This window comes from Bos indicus x Bos taurus, chromosome 19 (assembly GCF_003369695.1).
Source record: "Bos indicus x Bos taurus breed Angus x Brahman F1 hybrid chromosome 19, Bos_hybrid_MaternalHap_v2.0, whole genome shotgun sequence".
Taxonomy (NCBI): Eukaryota; Metazoa; Chordata; class Mammalia; order Artiodactyla; family Bovidae; genus Bos; species Bos indicus x Bos taurus.
In genome coordinates this window covers 63,847,701-63,872,761 of record NC_040094.1, presented here as the reverse complement: position 1 = coordinate 63,872,761, position 25,061 = coordinate 63,847,701, and the positions used below count along the sequence as shown (strand labels likewise).

The window sequence follows — 25,061 nt, the reverse complement described above, 5'->3', positions numbered from 1 at the left end:
CAAGCGCTGCTAGTCACCATTTATTATTTATACTTCCGTTCTCCTTGAAGCCAGGCTAATTCTGATTCTGAACATCTAAAATTACTTTACAAATTTTAAAGAAATGATTACTAATTAGTTATTTCCCTTAGTTTGGCATTCTATATTTAGGCCTGAATTTCCTGCACACAAATAACTACTGTGTTTTTCAATCAGATTTGCTGTGGACGGAATGTTTGTGCCCCCACGTTTGTACGCCGAGGCCCTGACCCCCTGGGGATGGTGTAGGGACGGGGCCTTGGGGTGACGAGGTCGTGAGGAGCCCTCAGGGTGGGAACGGTGCCCTGAAGGCTGCACAGCACGGCGCCCTCCTCTGCCGCCCGCTGCCCACTCTCAACCTCTTCTCTCTCCCCTGTTCCCTAAGTGAAGACACAGCCAGGAGGCAGCTGCTCCACGCCAGGAAGACGGTTCTGTCCAGAAACGGTCAACAGACACCTTGATCTTGTCTTACCTGTCCTCCAGAACCAAAAGAAATTCAGTCCATGGTATTATTACAGCAGTCTTAGCTAAGATGAGATTCCAATTCTTCCTGGTACCGTCATTAAAATATCTCTACTTCTATCCATTAAACAGGTTTCCATTAAACTGACGATCTGTGTGACTTGGGCAAGTTAAATTCTTTGTGTCTCAGTTTCATCCTCTACAAAGATAATAAATTTCTGCGCAGGTTTAAACAGGTCAATCAGGTAAAGTGCTCATAGGCGCCCCGTGGTGGGAAGCGCCGGTCACTGAGCTGCTGCTGCTGTTAGTACTAAGGGCCGCTGAGCTCGTGGTCCTGGAGCTGAGCACTTCTCTGCACGAACCAGCAGACCAATTCTCGAGTGACATGGCCGGACTACAGCCAGAGACGCCACTGGTTGGCTTTCGTGCGTGAAAAGTCTCTGATTCAGCGCGGGTGTCTCCCCCGAGACGATTCCACAGTCAAGTTCAACTCCTGGCGACGACGGTGTGATCAGCCCCCGAGCCCCAGGAGGCTCGCCTTGCTGTCCCCGTGAGCTGGGTCTTTCTCCTGCACCGGGTATTGTGAGCCGCCCCAGTGGGGCCCCGGTGCCACTCCTGAGGCTCGGCGGAGCCAGGCCCCTCGGGCAGCAGCCTGGGAATGATGTGGCCAGTCTAGCGCACACGGCCTGGGGTCTGTGTTCAGAAGCACCAGGACTGGGAGCAACCCATGGCCAGGTGGTCCTGACTGAGGCGGGGCCGAGACCCTCCCGGCTGAGGTCTGCCTGCCCACCTGCGGGGCAGGGGCCACCACAGGGCTTTCAGGACAAAGGACAGGCGCTCTGCCTTACTCCACTCCATCCCTTACCGCTCAGTGCGTCTCCGTTTTATGGTGATTTTCTCTGAAGCGGTATGCTCCCTGCCTCCCTATGTGACTCTGACAATGGAGGAACCTTAGTAGAAGAGAGAGAGAGGTCAGTGAGGGGCTGCAACGGTGTGGACGGGCTCGTGCACCAACCCCCAGGGTCCGCCTGCTCTGCGCCCAGGGGCCCGGCCATCAGTCAGAGTGGGCCCCCCAAACCCCGCAGCATCAGTCCAACCAGAGGGAACGCAGGTGAGAATCGCACCCCCATGCGCAAGGATGCAGGTCAGGAGGTTCTGAGAAAATAAAGCAACTTCTCCGAGACACAGTCACAGGGAGCCCATGTCTGCCGTGGGGACTTTACACACGACCCCATGCTGGTCCTCAGCTGCATGTGGTTCATGTCATGAGGTCACCCAGTGGCAAAGTGAGGGACCCTTCCCTTGCAATGCCTTGAGACCCTCTGATTCTCCCTGAATTCTTATCTGACAGGACAGCACGGGGTAGAAAACTTGATTAGTTTTCAAAGAAAAAATGTGAGCAAGTTCCCCAAAGTAAGCTCTCTCTGGGACAGCCTCCCCCACCCCAACTCTTTCCTTCAACAGACCCTCCGAGTCTTTTATTTTTCTATAAGATCTTCTGTTATTTACAGTAAGAGTCAGTCGGCTTTTCCGTTTCTGTGATAGCCTAGAATTCCTAAATACAAATGGGAACACAGTCTGTGTGCTCATCTCATGAGAGTGGATGTCCTTGTCCAGGAGGAGGGCGTGTCCGTTGGGTGGGACACGGTGGGCCCAGAACAAGGAGGACAGCGGCTTCCACCCTGACTCAGCTCAGTGGGCACCGCAGCAGACACGTCTGGTCACCCTGAGGCCCCGCGGCTGAGCGTGGATTTCGTGGGAGCCCAGAGGAGAAGCCGTGCTGCGACAGTGCCCACCCAGACACGGCCCGAGGGGGGCGCCCGGCCGGGGACACGGATGTGGAGCCACCGCGGCCGGGTCCTCGTGGGTAAGCGCTGCGGGGTGATGGCACAGGGCCTGGGCTCCCCACTCACGCTGTGACTCTGCAGGACCCCATCTCCCGGGGCCTCGGTTTCCTCTTCTGGAAAATGACGCTAGTGATCGGGCAGTTGTGAAATGTAATAAATTAATCTGTGTGCATTTCTCAGCACCCCACGCACTGCAGAGAAGTGTAGATGCCCCAAAGCGCTGCTGTTACCATCACGGCCGCCTCATCAGGTCATCACAGCCCGACGCCCCGAAACACCTGACCACCCCTCACCTGTCCCCACCCAGGCTGCACCTTCCCCAGGGCACCGTGTGCCACGGCTTCTGGTGGCCCATCCCCAGGGGGACAGCCATGCTCTCAGAGCCCTTCTCCACACGGCGCTCATGACTCGCTGGACGCCGAGTGTCTGTGAACCCGGGAGACGGCTGCACGAGAGCCAGCGGCTCCGCGTCCATCCCGGCCTCGGGGCCGGCCTCTCCTGGTCTGAAGGCTGCGGGCGGCCCAGCCACACCGCGGGGAGCGCCTCACCTGTGACGTGCAGCTTTTCATCCGTGACCTCGGCCTTCAGGTAGATGCGGCCCCTCTTCTCCGTGTGGTCCATCCCGCAGAGGCTGGGCACGTTGATCACGCACTGCTTGTGCACGTTCATATCACAGGCTGCAAGTCGAGAAGGCAAAGGGTGAGGCTGCGCGTGGCCCGGAGCCACCCCCGCTCTGTGTTTTGGTTGCGTGAACAGAAGCGGAACTGAGCCACCCTCTAACTCGATGCTCTGCTATCGAGCGTCGGTGACATAAAGAACTGCTAGCAGATGTCCCTCACAGCACAGGCTCCCGTGAGTGACACATCCCTAAAATACTCCATCCATGTCTGTCCAGCCGCAACTGAGGCAGACCACCCCCGCCTGGTCTCCCGAACGTGCCTACAATGTTAACAGCAAACAAAATCCAGGGACTAATTAATACTTTATGTACACGGAGGCAAGCAATATACACATTTTAATTGGGATTCTTTCTGCCAAAGAATTTCTTATGCCTTCCTGAGAATTTGTGGGGCTGAGTTTATGATATTCAGAAAATGTTCTTTTCCTCAGCGAACTCTTTATCTCCAAGGAGGCTTACGTGCATTGCTTTTGTTTGTTGTTGTTTTTAAAAGAACCTGTGATTGATATTTTAAACCTATCCTCAAATATTTAAATATTATTCTGCGTAAAACAAATATACGCCTGGCTTGGTAAGGCATTCCTCACCAGCTGACATTACATGGGCAAGACAGGGAGAGGACTAAAGGTCAGTCTTATTGCGGAGAACTAAAGACACCCCGGGAGAAGGCGCTGGCGACCCACTCCAGTGTTCTTGTCTGGAGAGTCCCAGGGACGGAGGAGCCTGGTGGGCTGCCGTCTATGGGGCCACACAGAGTCAGACATGACTGAAGCGACTTAGCAGCAGCAGCAGCAAAGACACCCTGAAAAGAGTCCTGTGCACGGAGCTCAAACATAAGACGCTATGTAGGCATTCCTGCTCCACTGATCCTGTACCTCAGGCTTCCAGAAGGAGCAGGTGGCCCCTGGAACCCTCAAGAATCCCCCGGGGGCACCACAAGGCTCTTCTGATACTTCAAGGTGGAGCCTTCTTGGTACTCTAGTTTTGAGTGTTTAACTCCTCGGTCCGTGGGACTCTCCAGGCAAGAATACTAGAGTGGGTTGCCATTTCTTCCTCCAGGGGATCTTCCCGACCCCAGAACTGAACCCTCAGCTCTTGCATCTTCTGCACTGGCAGGTGGGTTCTTTACCAGCTGGGCCTCCAGGGAAGCCCATTTAACTTTAACACGATGAGCTAAATAGCAAGAAGCATTGTGAAGCAGAGGTCTCAGTTACACAGGGCTCTCAAGAGCTGTGCTGTGACCTGCACTGGCGACCACACTTGGGCAGAACTTGAAGGAGTAAAGGCCAGCACCTCTGGGACAGCCATGGGCCCAGAAAGGCAGTGGAGAAAGGACCCAGGCTGCGTCCTGTGTCAGCTGCAACACTTGGAGCTGGTGCGTCCTGGGAAACGTCTGCTCCTGCTCTGCCCACTGCGAGGTGAGCCTGCAGGGGGCAGCTGACTCCCCACCAAGCAGGGATGCTCACAGCACCATCACGTTACAGGGTGTAGGAGCGTGGGGAGAGGGAGTCTCCGCCGCGCAAGTCAGGGGAGGGGTCTGGCCCCCGACCACCAGCTCATGCTCCTCCTGCTCCAGCACGGAGCACAGACAGCAGCCCAGAGCCCCTCACAGCAGCCCAGAGACACAGACAGCAGCCCAGAGACACAGACAGCAGCCCAGAGTCCCTCACAGCAGCCCAGAGCCCCTCACAGCAGCCCAGAGCCCCTCACAGCAGCCCAGAGACAGAGACAGCAGCCCAGAGACACAAACAGCAGCCCAGAGACACAGACAGCAGCCCAGAGTCCCTCACAGCAGCCCAGAGCCCCTCACAGCAGCCCAGAGCCCCTCACAGCAGCCCAGAACCCCTCACAGCAGCCCAGAGACACAGAGAGCAGCCCAGAGGCCCTCAAAGCAGCCCAGAGACACAGACAGCAGCCCAGAACCCCTCACAGCAGCCCAGAGACACAGACAGTAGCCCAGAGCCCCTCACAGCAGCCCAGAGACGCAGACAGCAGCCCAGAGGCCCTCACAGCAGCCCAGAGACACAGACAGCAGCCCAGAGGCCCTCAAAGCAGCCCAGAGACACAGATAGCAGCCCAGAGACACAAACAGCAGCCCAGAGACACAGACAGTAGCTCAGAGCCCCTCACAGCAGCCCAGAGCCCCTCGCAGCAGCCCAGAGACACAGACAGCAGCCCAGAGCCCCTCGGACTCTGAGGAAAAGAATAAAGACACAAGGTAACATGCTGCTCGAGTGGGAGCACAGTCCATAAACAGAATCTGAAGCAGAATCCTGGCATATAAACCAGGGGCGTGTTATTTTATTAGCGTGCGTGCATGCTAAGTCACTTTAGTGGTGTCTGACTCTGTGACCCCAAGGATGCAGCCCGCCAGGCTCCTCCATCCATGGGATCCTCCAGGCAAGAATGCTGGAGGGGACTGTTACTTCCTCCTCCAGGGGGTCTTCCCGACCCAGGGACTGAACCCACACCTTACATCTCCTGCACGGGCAGGCGGGTGGATTCTTTATCACTGAGCCACCGGGGAAGCCCTTTTATTAGAATACATTTGGCTAATAAATTCAAATCTATACCATTTATTTACTATCAGGACATTCCTGGGTGACCAGTAACGTCCTCTGATCCTAACACAACTGTGAACCGAGCTGCTGGGGACGCTCGGTGGAGACTCAGCTCAGCCTCGAGGGTGCATGCATTCCTGGCCTGTGTTACAGTTGGCAGCGCCCCCAATCCTGGTCCACCCAGAAGAGCAGAAGGGTACAGCTGGCACCCCTGTTTAAGGGCACGGGTCACAGTCCTGGCCAACATGGACGAGGATGCAGCAGGAAACATGTGGCTTGTTCTGCCCCCTGAGTCAGTGGGCATCAGTCTCAGGTTACCTTCAACTTGTTACGGTCGAGTGCCTAACAGAGCCGAGTATTCACTTTTGCTCCAAGTTTTACAACAGTCAAAAGTGTATTTACAAACGCACTTAGAATCCACACTAACCCGGAAAGCAGTCTCTTGGGAATCTGACAATCTCTGGATGCACAGGAAACCACCAGCCCTGATGACCACAGAGGTTTCTCGAGGCTATTAGGGTCCAGGGCTCAGGAAGGTGAAGCCTGCATTCTGAGAAGCTACCTGCCTCCTTTGTAAAGTTCACACAGTCTGCCTTCTATGTACAGCTGACCCTGAGCGACATGGGTTTCAACTGCACAGGTCCTCTTAGACATGGATCCCTTCCCGAGAATTACACGGTTGGCCCCCCATATCCGCGGAGGTTACCACGGATACCGAGGGAAGACGATGCAGGCGCGTGTCTTTGCTCCATGTGGGGACAGATGAGGCTGTGGCCCACAACAGCAGCATTATCGAGTGACAACATGCTGATTGTACCCAAACTCTTCCTCGTCTGCTAGAAAAACAGGCTCGTCATTACCTTCTCTAATTACCTTCTCCTGCCCTAAACATACAATTTTATTGAAACAAATAAATAGCCTGGGGGGATCTCATTACATGAGATTAATCGAAGCAAAGAATTTCCATGAAAAAAATAGATGTCTTTCTCTCCTCCTGCAGTTGGTGCTAATACACACCGAACAAGAAGGGAGAAGGGGAGAGGGTGGGTGTCTTCCGGGATTTCATCTCTCACTGGCCTGGCAGGATCTGATCTGCCCATAATTATGCAAGACGAGGGAACTTAAAGCAAGCTCCTGTTCTTATTTTCACTGTGGTTTTGGCTCCAAGGAGAGCCCACTGGATTTTTCCACAGTCCACCCACTAATTGGAGACACGGGCGGATAATGACTGTGGATGCTCAGCTTATCTTGAAGCTGAACCAAATGTGGAATCTGGGGGTGGGATGTCTTCTTTCAACACGTGGCATTTGCTTGGGGGTTCGACCAGCCTGCATTTAACAGGGATTGGAGATTCCTACCATGAAAACTGGGGACAGCACCAACTGCATGAAATCGGGGGCTTTTTTGGGTTCATAATTAGGCAAGGAAGTCATATAATAAATTAGAACCTCGCCAGTGGGGGGATTCTATACTTTTGTAATTGAGCCCATATCTGAATGAAATCTACTGATTTTCTGAAAGGTTCCTGAGCATCACAGGGCCCTGCTGGCCCCGGGCATGCTGCAATAACAGAAAACATACTCACTGTCACATTTCATCCCCTGGTGGATGAGTCCGTAGAGCAGGGAGCCGCAGTGATCACAGAAGGTGGGGCTGCCATACGTGTGGATCTTGAACTTGTGCTTGCTCCTCGGGTCCTGCAGGGAGAAGCGGTACACAGACGGTCAATCACGAGAAGACCAGCCAAGCTCAGGCCTGCCCCTCCCGTCCCCACGGCAACGGTCCAGGCCGCCCGCCTGGGCCCCGTCCTCTGGCATCCTATGACGGCGGGGCTCCTGCTCTGGGCTGGGCACCAGACACCTGCACCTCCTCTCTTTCCAGGTGTGACCTGCACATGTCGGGCTTTCCACCAGAACCACCGCATCTGGAGCCAGAGCCTCCAAGGGGATCAAGGTGCCCCAGGCGAGCAGAGCAGTTCAGACCACATGGTCGTGCGTGTCCCCGGGGCCCAGCGTGGGTGGAAGCAGAGCGGGCCCAGAGTCAGGGTGTGTTCATGAGGCTGAACCGAGTGACCCTGCACTCAGTCAGCAGAGTTTGCGCCACTTCCTTTTGGACAAGGTTTCCAGAAATCCATGTAAGACCAGACAGGCACCCAAACCAGCACCATTTCCCAAGCACCATATGCATCCCAGACGGTAAAGAATCTGCCTGCAATGCAGGAGACCTGGGTTCGACCCCTGGGTCAGGGAAGATCCCCTGGAGAAGGGAATGGCAAGTCACTCCAGTCTTCTTGCCTGGAAAATCCCATGGACAGAGGAGCCTGGCGGGCTACAGTCCATAGCGTCGCAAAGAGCTGGACACGACTGAAGGACTCACACATACACACACACACACACACAGAGACGCTAGTGATCTTCAAAGTCTCGAGATTTTACCAGCCGCCAAGACTTTAACACTGGTTCTCATCTGAGAGCTTTCAGAAATTCACTCAGAATGAGGCTCTGGCTCCTAACATTAAAAAAAAAATTTTTTTTTAAATATTCGCAACACATATTTTTCGAAGCAAGAGCACCACTGATTTTATAAATAAAGTTTTACTGGAACACAGCTGTGCTCATTCCTTGACATCTTCTCTGTAGTTACAATGGCCAAGTTGAGTGACAGAACCCTAATGACTCACAAAGGCTAAACACTAATTGGCCCTTACAGAACAAGTCTGCCAATCTCTGCTTTAGGATGGTGCTGTCTAAAGAATGGTCTCTATGTGGCATCATCATGACCCGAAACTTGTTAGAAATTAAATCATGGAGCCCCTCCCGAGACCAGCTGAATTAAACTCCAGGGACAGGCTTCACCACGCCCTGCGGGTGAGCCTGAGGCTGGCAGGGACATGAAGGCGGGGAGCTCCTGTTTTACACGGTTTCCCCACAAATACTGAGCGAGTGCCTAAGACGCTCCAGGCACATGTGTGCGTCTGTGCCTGCGGCAGGGCACTAGTTTATTCGGAAATGTCTCTCGGGGTCAGAGAAATCAACACCTTCCTTGGGCGGTTACTTTCGTGGCCAGTGGCAGCTGTGAACGTGGTCTGAAGCGGGGGCTTCACCTCTTACCAGTTCTCCCAACATCCCAGGACGCTGGACAGAATATCACGGGCACAGGCTGGCATCAGCGCTAATCCAAAGTTCCCAGGACGGACAGTACAGCCTGTGTCCGACCACGTGGAGGGCAGCGTGGAGGCCAGGGGGAAGGACAGCCCGTCGTCCCCGCAGAAGGACGGCGTCAACCGTCGGCAAGAGATAAATCCAGCCTGGCAGCTCCCACGCGGGCCCCAAGCCCAGGCGCACGGCGGCCTCAGGCAGCTGTCCTGCCAGCCAGCCATCACATCGATCTCTGTCGGCGTGGCGCACGGGGACTCACTTCACTTTTCAGGAAGACCTGGGCTTCCTCCTCCAGGCTCTCACCTGGGAAGGTGCAGGAGGCGGGCTGCCTTCCTGAACACAGCGGGAGGAGACCAGGAGTCCTCACACCCTAAAATCCACGCGCAGCCGAGGACCGTGCCTACGATGGCAGTGACAGTGACACCAACACCGCGTCCTGCCTGGCGACCACCCCTGTATGCGGGAGCTTCCTCACAACCGACATCTCTCCTGTAAGAGCCTTTACAGGGTTCTGGAGACCTTCGGTCTGAATCCAGCCTTGACACAAGCTCAGCAGCCTTGGAAAGTCATGGCATTTATTCACGAGGCAGAAATAAAGCCACCGTCCTAGACGGGGAGTGGGACTTAGGGAACAAACGAGAAGGGCTTTGCAGCCTGAGAAATGTCGGGACGGATACAAGGGAAGACGACTTCCAACCGTAACGTGCTCATCAGTCATAAAAGGGGTTTCCTGAAGCACAGGGCTGAATTTGCCGCTGGACCAGAACAAGGCTGGCAATTAAGTATTAACTTTGTCTCCAGGCTTCCTGGAAACCAAAGCAAGAGGAGAAAACAGACAAGCACAGTAGGTTCTCCTGGGATGGCAAGGCCGTCTGTGTGCAGAAACCTGTCTCAGCATCCTCTAAAGTCATCTCTCATCTCGCATGCAGTGAGCCGCCAACACACGCGTGTGAGAGGAGCCTGCAGGTCTTGAACAGAGCACTTCCCGCCCTGCTCACTGGGGACACCCCACAGTTACCCGCACAGAAGTGATGGGAAGTCCGGCCACGCTCGGTGCCACAGACACGCGGCTGGTCTACACACCAAAGCTGCACTACCCCCAGGCTGGCACCACTTTCTTCATTTCGTGCAATACGTGCAAATCTTGCTTTTTATTTCTCCAGGCACTGGCAACCTCTCATTAAGTGGAGTGTGAAACCCGCTGTCATATGTCACAAGCCTGACATTATATTATAATGAATGTGGGAAACGCTCCGCTCAGATGCTCTGTCGTCTACACCTTTGGGGGAGAAGAAACGTTTTTGACTAAACCGATTTTCATAGGCACTGACGAAGCCTAACCTAGAAGTCTAAATCTAGACCTCTTAGGAAAAAATAACACAGGAGAATTTCAAGTTCTGCTGGAAGCATCTACTAGCCTGCTTTTCCATCTTAGTTTTATAATGTAGCAACATCGTTGGAAAATTTCTCAGCATTTCTACCAGGACCATCAAAGTCATCACCATCACACTGTAATACACCCAAAGTAAACCCGTGGGTCTCCAGTGCACAGTATTTTGAGGCTGATGTGCCTTGCATTTCCAGGACATCTTCTTGAATTATCTGTAAGCATCCAGAAGGCGTATTCTAGATGAGTTCTAAATTGCAGGCTTCTGGGATGGGGACTCATCTGGCAACATGCAATGTGAAACCTCTAGAGGAGTTAGAAGCCTTCCTTCCCCAGGAGGAAGGCAATCAATGATGCTTTCTGATGAAGATGTTTATATTCGAATGGACATCCCTTCAAAAGCCCTTTTAATTTGGTGAGTGAAATGATGGCAGGCTTTTGGCAGGAGGTCACCCTGGCGTGAATGCCCCACAGCTTTCTCAGAGGACGGAAGCGGCCCTCACTGAGGGCTGCAGTTCAGGGCGTAGGAGCTTCTGGAAAAGACTGTCGTTCAGTGAAGCCCTGGGGTGGGCCTTGCTCAGCCGCCCAGAGCAGCGAGGCTCCTTCAAGCCGCTCCCTCTAAGCACCAGGAAGGTCCCTGCTCTCACCATCTGATGTGTTCTCATGAGTCACACTTGTGAGCTAGGCTTGGGTCTAAATGTCACCCACGCAAGCAGCGCCAAAAACTCTGCTCCAAGGCCTAGCATTGTTTTGTGATCTTACATTTCTTGGGAAGCAGGTTTTTTGTTTTTTAAAAAAACAAAAACTCTATGACTCAAAAAATTCCTATTTAAAACTTTTTGTTAATCTGAGAGTATTATCAAAACCAGATCATCAGATGAAGGGGATTTTACGTAACCAGGGTATGATTCTAACCATTACGTTGGACATTGCGTGTTGGGCAAGCAAGCCTCTGATGGCCCTTCTCAGGCTCCAGGACCAGCCTGCTCACACACCCTTGCACACAGTAGGTGTACAATAAGCAGTCTTTGAGGTGAAATGAAGAAACTGATAACTAATTAGGGTGTGTGGGTGTGTGTGTGTGTGTGTGTGTGTGTGTGTGTGTCTCAGTTGTGTCTGATTCTTTGCAACCCCACGGACTACAGCCTGCCAGACTCCACTGTCCATGAAATCTTCCAGACAAGAATGCTGCTGTGGGCTGCCATTTCCTTCTCCAAGCTAATTAGGATATTCCTTATCTTTTTGATGAATAATATTTAGACTTTGTGGTTTGAGGGCTTCCCTGGTGGCTCAGACGGTAAAGAATCTGCCTGTAATGCAGGAGACCCAGGTTTGATCCCTGGGTCAGGAAAGAGCCCTTGGAGAAGGGCATGGCAACCCACTCCAGTATTCTTGCCTGGAGAATCCCATGGACAGAGGAACCTTGGGGGCTACAATCCATGGACGTGGATTGTAGAGTCGGACGTGACTGAGCGACTAACACTTTCACTTTTGTGGTTTGAATACTTGCATATTTTAAGCATCTTATTTTAATGTCAGAATTTCAAACTAAACCATCAAGGATTCTTTTGGAATTTGAAAACTGTAATTAATAAATGTTTCTATATGTCAGGTTTTCCTGAGATGATGGCGATGCATAGAGGCTATTACAAAGTAAGGAGATGCTGGTTATATTATAGCTTTTAATTAAGACTTCTGTTTTGCTGGCGGCTGGAGGACCCCGTGCCGCACAGCGATCCCGTGTGGATGCCTTCCCAGCAGGCTGCTGGACTGGAGATGCTGCAGACAAGCCCCTTCATCACCAGACACAACAGCTCTTCCTCAAATGGGCTCGTGAACCGGCTGAACTATCGCGAAATAAATTCAGCTGGGATCCGTGGCAATTTGGATGACGCAGATAATGTATGAGTTCACTTTTATAACTCAAATCTTGTAGACAGTGTTTAAAGGCTCCTCTCACTGTTACCACCGAAGCTAGTCTGTCTCCTCACTTCCCCAGAGGCAAGCTACTTGTGTATCTATCGAGAGGAGATCGGTTTGACTGTTTTCTCTCTGAGGCTCATTTGTTACCCGGTTTTTACGTGGACGTCATTATGTTTTATGTTTCCCTCGGTGGCTTGCTCTTTTCCTCAGACAATACATCTTGGAGACCTGTCCGCGTCGTTACAGAGAGACCTAACTCATTTGATTTAAGTATTCCCTAATATAAGTAAATTATGGCTTATTTAGCCTTGCTGCTAGAGATTTTTATAGAATTTTTTTAAAGAGTCTGCCTCTTCACATTTAATGATGACAGCATCTTGCATAGCTGGGCAAAGAACCCACAAGAATCTTTCTGCCAGACAAGCTGAGTTTGACAAAGTGGTCCAACTGCAGATGTAAATGTTATTCATCAGAATAAAATGGGGCTTCGAGCGTGTGTGCTCAGTCACTTCCGTCGTGTCTGACTCTCTGTGACGCCACGGACTATACCCTCCAGGCTCCTCTGTCCGTGGGATTCTCCAGGCAAGAATACTAGAGTGGGTTGCCATGCCCTCCTCCAGGGGATCTTCCCATCCCAGGGATCGAACCTGCATCTCTTACGTCTCCTGCACTGGCAGGTGGGTTCTTTACCACTAGGGCCACCTGAGAAGCCCGGGGTTTCATTAAGATAAAAAATTAACCATCACCAGAGATAGAAGATCCTTAGTTCTATTTTAGAGCAGGACACAGTCAGCAAGGCTGGTGGGTCCCTCATCCTCCTACAGGACAGAGCAAGCGGTGGGGGCAAGAACACAACCCCCCCACATATTCCTGAACCTCTGGATTGATACTCTGTGCACGGGAGCTCATGGGTGTTTCTCCAAGGATATAGCATTCGTTTTCCTTTCCTAAAGTCAACCTGACTCCCTAAGGAAAAAAATCGACTATTTGTCTGTCTCACAACCCACGTCTCCTGTGTCTCCGCCACTGGGTGGTGGGTTCTTTGCCACTCGCCACCTGGGAAGCCTGCCTCCAATGATGGGGTCCTTACAAAACTGCAGGAACAGGATCAAAATCTAGGAGCCGGTGCTGGTACAATGCTACTGTATGGATTTCACCAGTATTTACACGGACTCACTCGTGTGTGTGTAGTTCTGTGATCACATTCACGCTCACGACATCAAAGGACTCTAGCCCCACAAAGAAGCCCCGGCACCGTCTGCCCCGAGAGCCAACCCTCCCCGACCTTAACCACTGGCAAGCACCCGTCTATTCTCTATGAGATCAACTTTTACAGCATTTTTGAAAGCACCAAATAATATTTGTTCTGATGAAGGATTTGGTTAGCTCCAGTGCCTCAGTCTGAGAGGAAAACAGACTAGGAACCCAAGAAGCATCTTAATTATGTGAACCCTTGCCAGTTCTCAACGGCTGTCTCCTAAAAAAAAAATTCATGGCCAAGTTTAGAGGACTATCTGAGACCAAATCAGAGACACACAGAGACACATTTGATTTCAGAGTCTTGTTTCATTTAGCAAAGACAGAAGCGGGTTGATGTTCACACGAGGAGCCCCGGCCGACGCTCGAGATGGGGTGGGACGCTCCTACACGCAGGATGTGGCGGAGATGGACAGTGGGCGGGGAGGGACACTGCAAGGATTTTTGTCAGGGACTCCAAAAGGCACAGCGTTACTTGCAAGAAGGCTGGGTTTCGGACCTCCCTTTCAGACTGGAAGATTCGCAAGCAGCTGGTGTTTGTTCGACTGATTAAACACAGCAGAGGAGGCAGAAACTGCATTCCTGCCTCTTTCCTGCCTGCGGAGTCCACAGGGGGCAGGCAGGACGTGTCCTTGCCCCACAGCCTCGACCTCCTCGCCCACGCTGCTCGGTGCTCCCAACGGTCACCTCCCGAGAGGCCGTCCTCTCCAAGCGATGTTCCATGTTCACTTCCTGACGTCTGGCAATCTCTCTGCTTACAACCTTATTTTTTTCTTAATGTGCAGCTTATTGTAAAATATTATTAGTCACTGTTATTAATTTTCAATTGTTTATTTATATGTTCACTTATGTAAATAAAATCATTAGTTAAAATAAAATTAGAAAATAGAAAGGAAAATTATATACTTGGGGTATGCTTCACTCAAAAAAGACAGTGTGTGGATTTGCGTGTTTTCTTAAGAATCATATAAACAGATTGGTCTTTTTTTTTTTTTAGTTTTTTTAATCAGTTCCTATCAAACATTTTTCGATGTTGTTAACTACAAAGCAATATCACATTACACTGCGTGGTATTTCATCATGAGGCTGAACCACTTCTGATCTAGCCAATCCCCAGCTCCTGCTCAGGTAGAGTATTTCCAGTTTCACTGCCATAAACCGCACTGCCACCGGTGCCTGTGAACACGCAGCACAAGGCACGGCAGTGACCCCGCCCATCTTTAACCGCTCCCGAGTCCCTTTTCCATTCCTGGAGTAGTAGGCAGATACCCCTAAACTCCACGAGAGGGAACAGCGTGACATCAGGGAAGGGAGGTCGGAGGAGATCTGACGGCTGTCCCCGTCGTCACTGTGGGAGCAGACGGAAAGCCTGCCGATGCGGTTCCCACAAAGCCGCGTTTCAGAGCTGGTGGGGCCCTCATCCTCACCATCAGCTACTCCGGAGAAGTTAAATCAGGCTTGGATTTTATTCAGCCTCAGCGACACATGCAATTCGAACATTCCGTTCGTTCCGGAAGGCGATTTTTCTGTTATTCTTGATCAAGCCCACGGCATTCGACAGCCAAACTGATGCCATTTCACAAAGAATCTAATTGGTGCTCAGAAGACAGCATGTTCTGTACACAGAGACATTTCTACAGGAAGCACACCCCTCACCCCAGGAGATTTTCTCATGATGGACAAGAAGACGGGTTTGTCCATCAGCCCAGGGCACCCAGCGCAGCGCCCACTGAACTAACTGCCAGCTATGTGCGGAGCGCTTGAAATGCGGTGACTTCTACTGAGGACCTGAGTTTTTGTTTATTTTAATCCATTTAGATTTAAACAGCCACAGGGGGCCAGGACTCAGAGAACACCTTCCTAGAGACGCTGAGTTCAAGCACACGCTCCTTTCTCCTCGTTGTCCAGTCGCTCAGTCATGTCTGACTCTTTGTGAGCCCATGGGCTGCGGCACGCCAGGCTTCCCTGACCCCCACCGTCTCCCAGAGTCTGCCCATACTCATGTCCATTGAGTCGGTGATGCCATCTGACCATTTCGCCCTCTGTCACCACCTTTTCCTTCTGCCTCAGTCTTTCCCAGCATCAGGGCCTTTTCCAATGAGTCAGCTCTTTGCATCAGGTGGTCACGATATTGGAGCATCAGCTTCAGTCCTTCCAATTAACATCCTTTCTCCTGCTCCTCCTCCAAAGCATCACGAGGGCAGAGTCACCAGGGGGGGCTTTCAGACCTTCCGAGGGCAGCCTGACAAGCTGGCCCGTGACTCAGGGGCTGGACACCGCCCTTGAGCTGGCCCTTGGACACTTGCCTCACGCCACTGCCCGACGCCAGGCTTTCTGTCCCACATCAGGTCTCAGGGGCTTCCGTCCACATCCACTCAGTACTCACGCTGCCGATATACTGACCGACTGAGCAACAGCAACAAGCGGATGTATTGTCATGACTGTCATTGAGCGTATTTTTAGAGAACTTTTTCTTGATGTGGACTCTGAACTTAGTTTCAAATCTTTGCCAAATTTTAATTCAGGGAACACAGCTGAGGATCAGCAGTTTAAAGACACACCTGAACCGCAAAGTCATTACCAAGAAAAAGCCAGCTCATGGGCCTCAAGCACTCAGGTATTTCTTGAGTCGGCTCTGTTAGGTCTGAAGACTGCAGCCCCAAGATTTCATTGACTGGACAGTTCAATTCATCTAAAATTTCAGGGAAGAAGAAGCCACCTTTCTTGAACAGCAAGATCGGCCTGAGTTTTCTCTATGGAACTTCCAGTTCCTGGACGGACTGTTACTTCCTGCCTGGAGGTGGGACAGCGACCTCACAACCAGACGATGCGGTTCCCTCCGAAGGCAGAGCACACTGGAAACTCTCTTACAAGGGAGCGGGGTTTTTCATTGTCTCACGAAGCCAGGCCGCAGTGAAGAGGGGCCGTCCGGAGACTGGACAAGCGGCTCTCCAGCTTCTCCCTGTTTCACCAAGTTTTCGAGAGTCAGGGGCAAGCAGGACGGGTGATGTCTTGTCTCTCCTGCTGCCGTCCCGGGACGGGGTGACTTGGCGCTCCCGGGAGGCTACACACTCTGCTCTGGGAGATATCAGTTCATGAGCCTGTTCTCAACAACCTCTGTGGCCACTGAAGGGAGCGTGTGACGGTCTGGCTGACTTGAAAATTTTTTTAATTACCAAAAAACAAGGCTGTTTTCGTCAATATTTTGGGCTGTCTCTAAGGAACAACTACCCACATCTGCATGTGGCCGCCTCCCTCACGTTATAACCTCAGAATCCTAGGCATCCTACGGGCGGCTTCACCCCCGAGTTCCTTCCTTCCCTTCTCAAGGTTTCACAGGGACTCTGAACACATCTTAGAACCTCTGCTCGGTGAGGTTTTGCCGGGAGAGGCCGAGCAGGGAGAGGAGGGCTGGGCTCTGCCCACGCCCGAGGCTGGAGGACCTGGCCGGCCGGCCATCCCCAGAGGACTCTCAGTTCACAGATGAAGATAATGATACTCATTTGAGGGCTGCCTTATGCCCTGTGTTGCATATACAAACCAGCCTTAATGGGTATTTAAAAAATTTCCCACGGGGAAAATAGGCCCTGTGAAAGTGCCAGCATTCACCTGTCACTTCCTCCCGGGAAAGGGAGAACCCACAGGCCTGCCCCCGGCGCCAGCTGCCGCTCAGGTTAGAAGCACCAACGCTTCTCCCACAGCTGGCACCCTCAGGCCTGCGGTCCCGGGGAGGGGTGCTGCCCGAGGAGTCGAGGGCCGGCGGGCTGGGGCGCGGCCGGGACGGAGGGAGCGCTGTCTGTTTCTTTGCATCACCCTGTCTGGCGTCCACAGCGCAGCCTTCATCAGAGGCGCCCGGCTGCAGCCACCTTGCTGAGAAGCACAACGTCAGCCATTCTGCAAAGTCACTCTCCCCACCCTCCGTCCTCCGACCGACTCAGAATACATGTCCTGGAAAACTGCCGAGTCTGGAGGGCCTTTTAAACCCATAAAGCCTTCCTTTCTCAGCTCCCGAGGGAAGGGTGTGTGATATTGGGGGCTAATTGTGCTCAACGGGATCAGCTTCACTCATATGGCTTCCCTTCCTTGCCCATTTCTGAGGGAGAGTCTAGAAATAAGGTTCTAGAAATAAGAGAGAATCAAGATGACGGACAGATGGACAGAAGGGGCGCAGGGGAGAGGCAGGAAGTGTTCGCACCTGCAGTGTGGGGGTCTGGTCTCTCCAGCCGTGACCTCTCTCGAGCTCTTCGGTAGGGATTCTGTCACTAGCTCAGCCCATGTCCTCAAGGAAAGCGGACACGCAGTGTCCAGAAAGTGAGCTTCCCTGTGGCTTGGATGGTAAAGAATCTATCTACCTGCCAATGCAGGAGATGCAGGTTCGATCCTTGAATCACGAAGATCCCCCAGAGAAGGAAATGGCTACCCACTCCAGTATTCTTGCCTAGAGAAGTCCATGGACAGAAGAACCTGGCTACAGTCCAAAGGGTTGCAAGACTGAGTGACTAACACCCCCACTTCACGTTTTGGAAGCTAGAGGCAGACGGCCTGTGCTGGCAGCTCCAGGCCAGTCCACACGTAAGTCACCCAAACGGAGGCAACAGGCGCCTTAGGGACACACCTTGGCCTGTCCCCCGGTTCACCATCAAATCTGCTGTCTAATCAAGATGGTCCTGTAACTCCCGACCCAGGACATCGGCGACGCTGGTGTAAGTCAGATAATGACGTGAGGCTTCTGGTGACAGATGGACCGAGCCCTTCTGAAGAACAAAGACGGGCCTCGGAGCCAGCCAAGGAGCCAGGAGAGGAACAGACCCGAGGACCAGATGCGCACAGGAAGAAGCAAGCCCACACCAGGCACGAGAGGCATGGGAGGGCGCGGGCTGCCCCAGGCCACCCCCTGCCGCATCAGGCCCTGAGATGAGACGGCGCCCGACATCTGTGCCTTTGATCTCGGGCTCCTCGTATATTTCATCAGGAAGAGGCCGAGGAGAATACTGTGTAATGCATTTTGTGCCACTTTTCCAGAGGCTGTGGTTTATAAATGTTCTGTGTTAATCAGAATGATAAATGAGGGAACATAATTCAAAAAATGTTTTGTATCATAAGCTGTCCAGGCCTGTGTCCCCGTCTCACTCGAGCTCCCAGCCAGCTGCAGGGAGGCTGGAATTCCTGCTTCTGGACTGAGGCTGACCGTCGTCCTCCCTTCAAAGCCCCTGGTCACTTTCTTGGGCCCCAAGAGACCCTTCACAACCCCTAACCCCCGCCCTGCTCCTGCCTGAACTACCAGGCACTTGGCTCTTCTCCAGATCGATCTCTCTGGAACCCCCGCCCCGCTCCTGCCTGAACTACCAGGCACTTGGCTCTTCTCCAGATCGATCTCTCTGGAATACAAGCTTATATCATTCGTCGTCATTGTTGCTCACTCGCTAAGTCACGTCCGACTCTTTGTGACCCCGTGGACTGCAGCACACCAGGCTTCCCTGTCCCTCACTGTCTCCCGGAGCTTGCTCAAATTCATGTCCATTGAGTCAATGATGCCATCCAACCATCTCATCCTCTGCTGTCCCCTTCTCTTGCCTTCAATCTTCCCAGCATCAGGGTTTTACCACAGTTGCAACTAACTAGTTAATTAACTGTGTGACGATGGCTAAGAGCAAATGTGCCTCATTAACGTGCACCCTCCAGCCAGTGGTTTCCATCAACGTGCGGACGGGCTCTGGTGGCTGGGGACAGAGGTGCTGTGCGCGCAGCGGCTCCCGGCCCAGCCTGGGTGTGAGTCACAGAGGTGGACGGAAGCGGCCACTGCGCCTTATTCACAGGCGGCTCTCTACTTAAGAACGGGCTGTTTGGAAAATCAGCAAGGCTGTTGTTCTAAAGCAGGATGTTCATACCCTGGAAGCAGGGCTCCTCACATGGCTCACTTCCCAGATCAGACCCTCTGACCCCAGTGCTACCTTGAGAGCCCTGCAGACTATAACCCCATGATTACATAAACCAGACAATGCCGGTTACCACCTGAACACCAGCTGCTTCTCACCTTGGTCACAGATTCCCCATTTTAGCTGGGCACACTGAAATCCATACTGAAGGAAAACATTTCTCCAGCATTTAAGTGTGGTCATGAGATAAATGAGATACAAGGGAAGGGTGACATGGACTTCCTGAAAAGCTGCTTAAAGAGAGGTGCCCTTTTTGCCCTTTGGGTGGCATGAAACACCAACCCGAGGGCTGGAGCTTCAGCAGCCATTCTGGGGCAGAGGGGACTATGCATGGAAGCCATGGACTCGGACAGTATAGCAGAGAGACCTTGCTCCTGAAATCCTTGTTCTATAGAAATGCTCCATAAACCCTGCCTACTCCCTCTGTATTCTGGTCACATGGAAAGGAAACAAATGCTCTTATTTAATCTGCTGTTATTTGAGATTTTCTATTGTATACAGCTGCATGCAATTCTTAATGGTACACCCATGAATAACAATATCTTTATGCGAAGACGGGACATCTGCTATACATCGACCCCTAAAGCCTCTCTGGCAATAATGAGAAAAAGAACATGCACATACCTCCAAAACAGCCAGAAAAGAAAAAGCACAATAAAAGGAATCGACATTGTAGGGCACTTCATGTTTGACAAACATGGTGTTTCTTAGCCACTCAATGCTAGCTTAGTTGGTAAAGAATCTGCCTGCAACGCAGGAGACCCCAGTTCGACTCCTGGGTTGGGAAGATCCGCTGGAGAAGGGACAGGCTACCCAGTCCAGTGTTCTTGGGGTTCCCTGGTGGCTCAGCTGGTAAAGAATCCCTGGGTTGGGAAGATCCCCTGGAGGACGGCATGACAACCCACCCCAGTATTCTGGTTGCAAAGAGTCAGACACGACTGAGCACCTTTCACTTTCACAATGTCGCACAAAGTAACTATGAATTACTGCTTCCTTTTTACAGACGAGGAAACTTAGGTTCAAGTAGCTTAAAACTGTGCCAAACCAGCTCTTAAATAACCAAGTAAGAGCTAGTATGTGGCATGAGATAGACATAGATACGGCAACAAGTAAGACATGGTAACGTTTTTAAGATCCTGCCAACAAATTTAGTAAATTGAAATTATATGAGAAGCTGGAATAAAAAGAAGGTGCTGGTAAGGAATCTGCTTGCAATGTGGGAGACCTGGATTCAGTCCCTGGGTTGGGAAGATCCTCTGGAGAAGGAAAAGGCTACCCATTCCAGTACTCTGGCCTGGAGAATTCCATGGACTGTATAGTCCATGGGGTCGCAAAGAGTCGGACACAACTGAGCGAGTTTCACTTCACGCTGACCTAATTAAATGAGATAACACAGGTGAAGATGCCTACGAAGCAGTAAATACTCCTAAGTCCCCATCTGAATTTCTTAAAAGCTCTTCCTGAAATGCACAAACACCTACCACCACTGCCACCCCAGTTTCTAAGATAATCTTAGAAATATCTAAAATATATCTTACCAGATTATTTTGTTTGGGAGGTAACATACATGGAAACCTGCAATCAGTTAATTTAGAGTCGTACCTACGTAACAAAGTGGCTAGGTTTGTGTTCTAGGTTGAATACGGCAACCCAATGACATTCTACCCAGATCCTCAGAATGAGGCCTGATGGGAAACAGGGTGTTTGCAAATGTCATTAGTTAAGGTGAGGTCAGCCTGGGCTAGGGCAGGACCTACAGCCAATGACTGCTGTCCTTACAAGAAGAGGAGAGACAGGCGGGCACCACAGTCAGGAGGCAGCCACAGGAGGACGGAGACAAGAGACAGGGGCGCAGCCACACGCCAAGGACGGCCGGGGTCCTTGAAACCGGACAGACGAGGGAGAGCCTTCGCAGGGAGCGCCTTCGACGTGGACTGCCAACCTCAGGGCCGTGGAAGCACACCCAGATTGTTTTAAGATAGCAGTCTGTGGTGATGCGCTGCAGCGCCCCCGGAGACAAGGGGCCTGCAGACAGACTCAGGGCGCCAGGGTGCACTGACTGACTGACGGGAGGAGGACGCTGAGGTCCACGCCTGTGTGTGTGGAAGACAGCCCGCCCACCCTCTCCCCGTCCCCTCTCGCCTCTCCTCCCTGCCTCTCTCCTTCCCCTCTCCCCCTCCCCTCTCCTCCCCCCATCTCCTTCCCCTCTCTCCCCCTCCCCCCCTCTCTCCCTCCTGTCTCTCCCCTTCCCTCTCTCTCCCCTCCCCACTCTCCCTCCCTCTCTCCCACCTCTCTCCCTCCCTCTCTCCCCCTCTCTCCCTCCTCCTTCCCCTCTCTGTCCCCCCTCTCCCTTCCCTCTCTTCCCCCTCCCTCTCTTCCCCCTCCCTCTCTTCCCCCTCCCTCTCTGCGGGGAGCGAGCTCCCCCTCTGGCAAAGGTCAAGAGGAAGGAGGCTCGGCATACGCAAAGGTGGGATCAAGCCTCAGGAGTCTCCCTGGAAATTCTCAAGCATCTACCCCCAAAACCAGAGTCTGCCTACTTTCTGCTTTGTGCTTTCACCTACACCTCTGACTTTACGGGGGGCTGTCCCCCACTACCTCTCTCTGAAAAAAGAGTTAACTTACAGCTCCAGTTAATAATTCCTGGGTGTGACAGTGTTTCAACCTACAAACTCCTTTGGAAGTCCTCTAGCCTGCCTGAATAGGTTTTTCCGGCCACATGTGATTGCTCAGAGCCTCCCAACTGTGAGAGGCAGGAGATGTTCTAAACTGTCTAAATACAGATTCCTTTGAGCAGTTAAAAGATTGATTAGAAATTGTATTGGTGAAGGGATTTTCACTTGTCGGGCCAGTGTTTGCTGCTAAGTCTCCATATCCCTTACCTGCTGTGTCCCTGGCAGTGTATTGATTAATATAATTGGTGTAAGTAGTAGCTTTAATGTTTGTAACCTGGGACCCTTGAGTTAATTCTTTTTCTTGTTATAGCCCACCACACCTTTGCTCTGTAGGAATGCAACTTTATCTAATGCTTTTGGAGGGTGGCGCTTGACTTATCACCTTTAGAGAAAAATACATTTTCTGAAGAAAGGGTCTTAAAATGTTAACAGGCCTCCGGGCCAGAAGATGATGCAAATCACCTAAGCTTTTGCATATGATAAGTTTGCAAGAAGAAAGCCTGGCTTGCTGCATGACTCTACCCCTTCCCCCATTATCCTCTATGCATAACTTAAGGTATAAAAACTACTTTGGAAAATAAAGTGTGGGCCTTGTTCACCGAAACTTGGTCTCCCCATGTTGTTCTTTATCTTACCTTCTGGCTGAATTATTCAGCCTCTTCACTGAATTTTCCTACTGAGCTATCCTTATTTCAGCCTCTTTTCTCCACTGAATTTCTTCACTGAGCTATCCTTATTCTATTACTCTTTATATCCTTAATTAACGTTTAATTAAGCAATTGTTTCCTGATCCTCGCCTATGCCGTCTCTCCTTCGATCAGCCGGGGCTGGACCCCGGCACCTCTCTCTCCTGTCTTTCCCACTCCTTCCCTCTCTCCCCCACCTCTCCCCTCTCTTTCCCCCTCCCTCTCCCCCTCCCCATCTCCCCCCTCTCTCCTTCCCGTCTTTCCCCCTCCCTCCCTCTCTCCCCTTCCCTCTCCCCCTCCCTCCCTCTCTCCCCTTCCCCCTCGCCCCTCCCTCTCTCTCCCCCTCCCCCCTCCCTCCCCCCTCCCCCCCCTTCCATTCCCTCCCTCTCTCTCCCCTCTCTTTTCCCCCTCCTTCCCTCTCCCTGCTCCATCTCTCTCTCTCCTGTAGACTGCTATGCAGCTGACCTCTAGTTCTGCCCCTGACCACTGGACTCAACTCTTGAGACTGTACCAGATTCCAGGACACTGGCTGAGAACTCCAGGAACCAAGGCTGAATTTCATCTGTTACTGAGGTGAGAAAATGCGTACATCAAATATACCAACAAACAGCCACTAATTAGATTTGGGGACAAGATTCGATTTTATCCTGGACTATAAACAATCCTCGTACACAATTGAAACTTATGTATATTTGCCTAATTCTAAACTTTATGTTCTAGTCTTCTGAAATTAACATAATCAAGTTTAGGATACTTATGTTCAAAATACCAAATGAATAAACATGACTTCATACATCCTCTATAGTTTTACAAGCCTGTGATGAAGAAACGCAATTATGATAATTTAAAGACAGAAACAACAATTTCCTGCAACTGTTTGTAAGAAAAAAAAGTGTTTTCTTCCCCTGGAAAAATTCACAATACCACAAATGAGACACTTATCTCTTGAGCTTCCATATAACTTAGTTTCCCAAAACCCTTAACAGAATCAGTGAAATAGTCTCAACTGCACGTGTGAGTTTCAAATTTATATAACACTTTTATGAAAAATTCACAAATCTTAAAATGTTCTCAAAGTAAATCGGTTACCCCACTAACTCAGCATTCCCTTCAGTAACTCAGTACCTACCCTAATAGGCTATAAAAGGATTCAGAATCCTATATGTTATATTTACTATATTGACACAATCAATATCAGATTTCTCCAACCACCAAACGCTCCTAAAACTCCAGTACACAGAACCACAGGGCAATCGCTCTGTTCTTGTGTCTCTTTGGTGTTTAAAACATTTGCTATTTATTCATCCATTTTCTATTCACATGGAGACAGGTGCTTAAAACAAAATAAGTACTGTACTCTTTCAACTCCACAATGAAAAGATAAACACCCCAAGTATAGCATGAGCTGCGGCTCTGAACAGACGTTCCTCCAGGAGCCATATAGTGACCGATGAACACATGAAAATGGTCAAAACCCTCAGCCAACCGGGATCTAACGCCTGGTGATCTGAGGCGGAGCTGATGTGGTGATCAGAGAAATAAAGTGCACAGTAAGAGTAATGCACTTGAATCATCAAAAACCACCCCGGCAACCCTGTCCACGGGAGAAACTGCCGTCCACACAAGTATCCCTGGTGCCAAGAACAGTGGGGACTGCTGTTCTCAGGAACACACTCTTAGGGACTCAGAGTCTGTTTATAAAACTGGTTTTAAATGCTTCTTAAAAACTGCGTTACAGAGTAAGAAAATGAAGAAAAAAATTTCCAAGAATCCCAACCACCACCACTCGATCATGCATCACTCCAGTGTATTTCTTATTTGACAGTTTAAAATGTGTCTCTCTTTAAGTTATACATATGTTAAAATCTTACTTTTCATTTAATATTAGATGAATTTAGACATGTTACCATGACTTTAGAATAAATTTCAAGTGAATGCATACATGAATTCATGCATGGACATATTCATGCATATGAAACCCTGTATTTCTGGTCTTAGATTTCTAGAAGTAGTAAAGCCACAAGATTTCCAGAGTTCTTGATATATATTGCCCTGTGCTAGCTAAGAGTTTACGATGCAGTCTTAAACATGGAGAAATACTGCTGATGCACCACCAGCAACTGATAAGTTGCCTTTTTAAAAGAGCTTTTTGCTAATTAAATATGCGAGTAATGACATTTCCTGTTTTTAACTTTACTATCTTTGTCAGAACATTTTCTGTTTGTTTTTAATTATATTCCCTCTATTGTGGGCTTTGTTTTTGAATTCTTTTGCCAATTTGTCTCCTGGAGTCCTTAAATTTGCATGAGGTCTTCACTAGCCTTCTTCATTCTACTGTTTCCTGGTTTTTCCTTGGTTCGGCTTTATTATATTTAACCTTCCATCTCTCTTAAGTTTATTTTCATGCATGGTATACAATGAGTGTCTAAATTCACTTTTCTCCCAAATTACTAATGAGTTTATTCCAAATGATTT

At 50.9% G+C, this 25,061-nt stretch overlaps 1 protein-coding gene across 3 annotated transcripts in view; it reads right to left on the bottom strand.

Annotated features, from left to right (window-relative positions):
* Positions 1-25,061, bottom strand: part of PRKCA (protein kinase C alpha) — a 300,566-nt gene that overhangs the window by 80,270 nt on the left and 195,235 nt on the right. For all 3 annotated transcript variants that reach the window (XM_027519238.1, XM_027519237.1, XM_027519239.1), the window contains exons 4-5: positions 7,153-7,264; positions 2,876-3,004 (exon numbers count right to left, since the gene is read on the bottom strand). In XM_027519238.1, the coding sequence (XP_027375039.1) occupies positions 2,876-3,004; positions 7,153-7,264 (241 nt within the window). The remainder of the gene's footprint in view (positions 1-2,875; positions 3,005-7,152; positions 7,265-25,061) is intronic.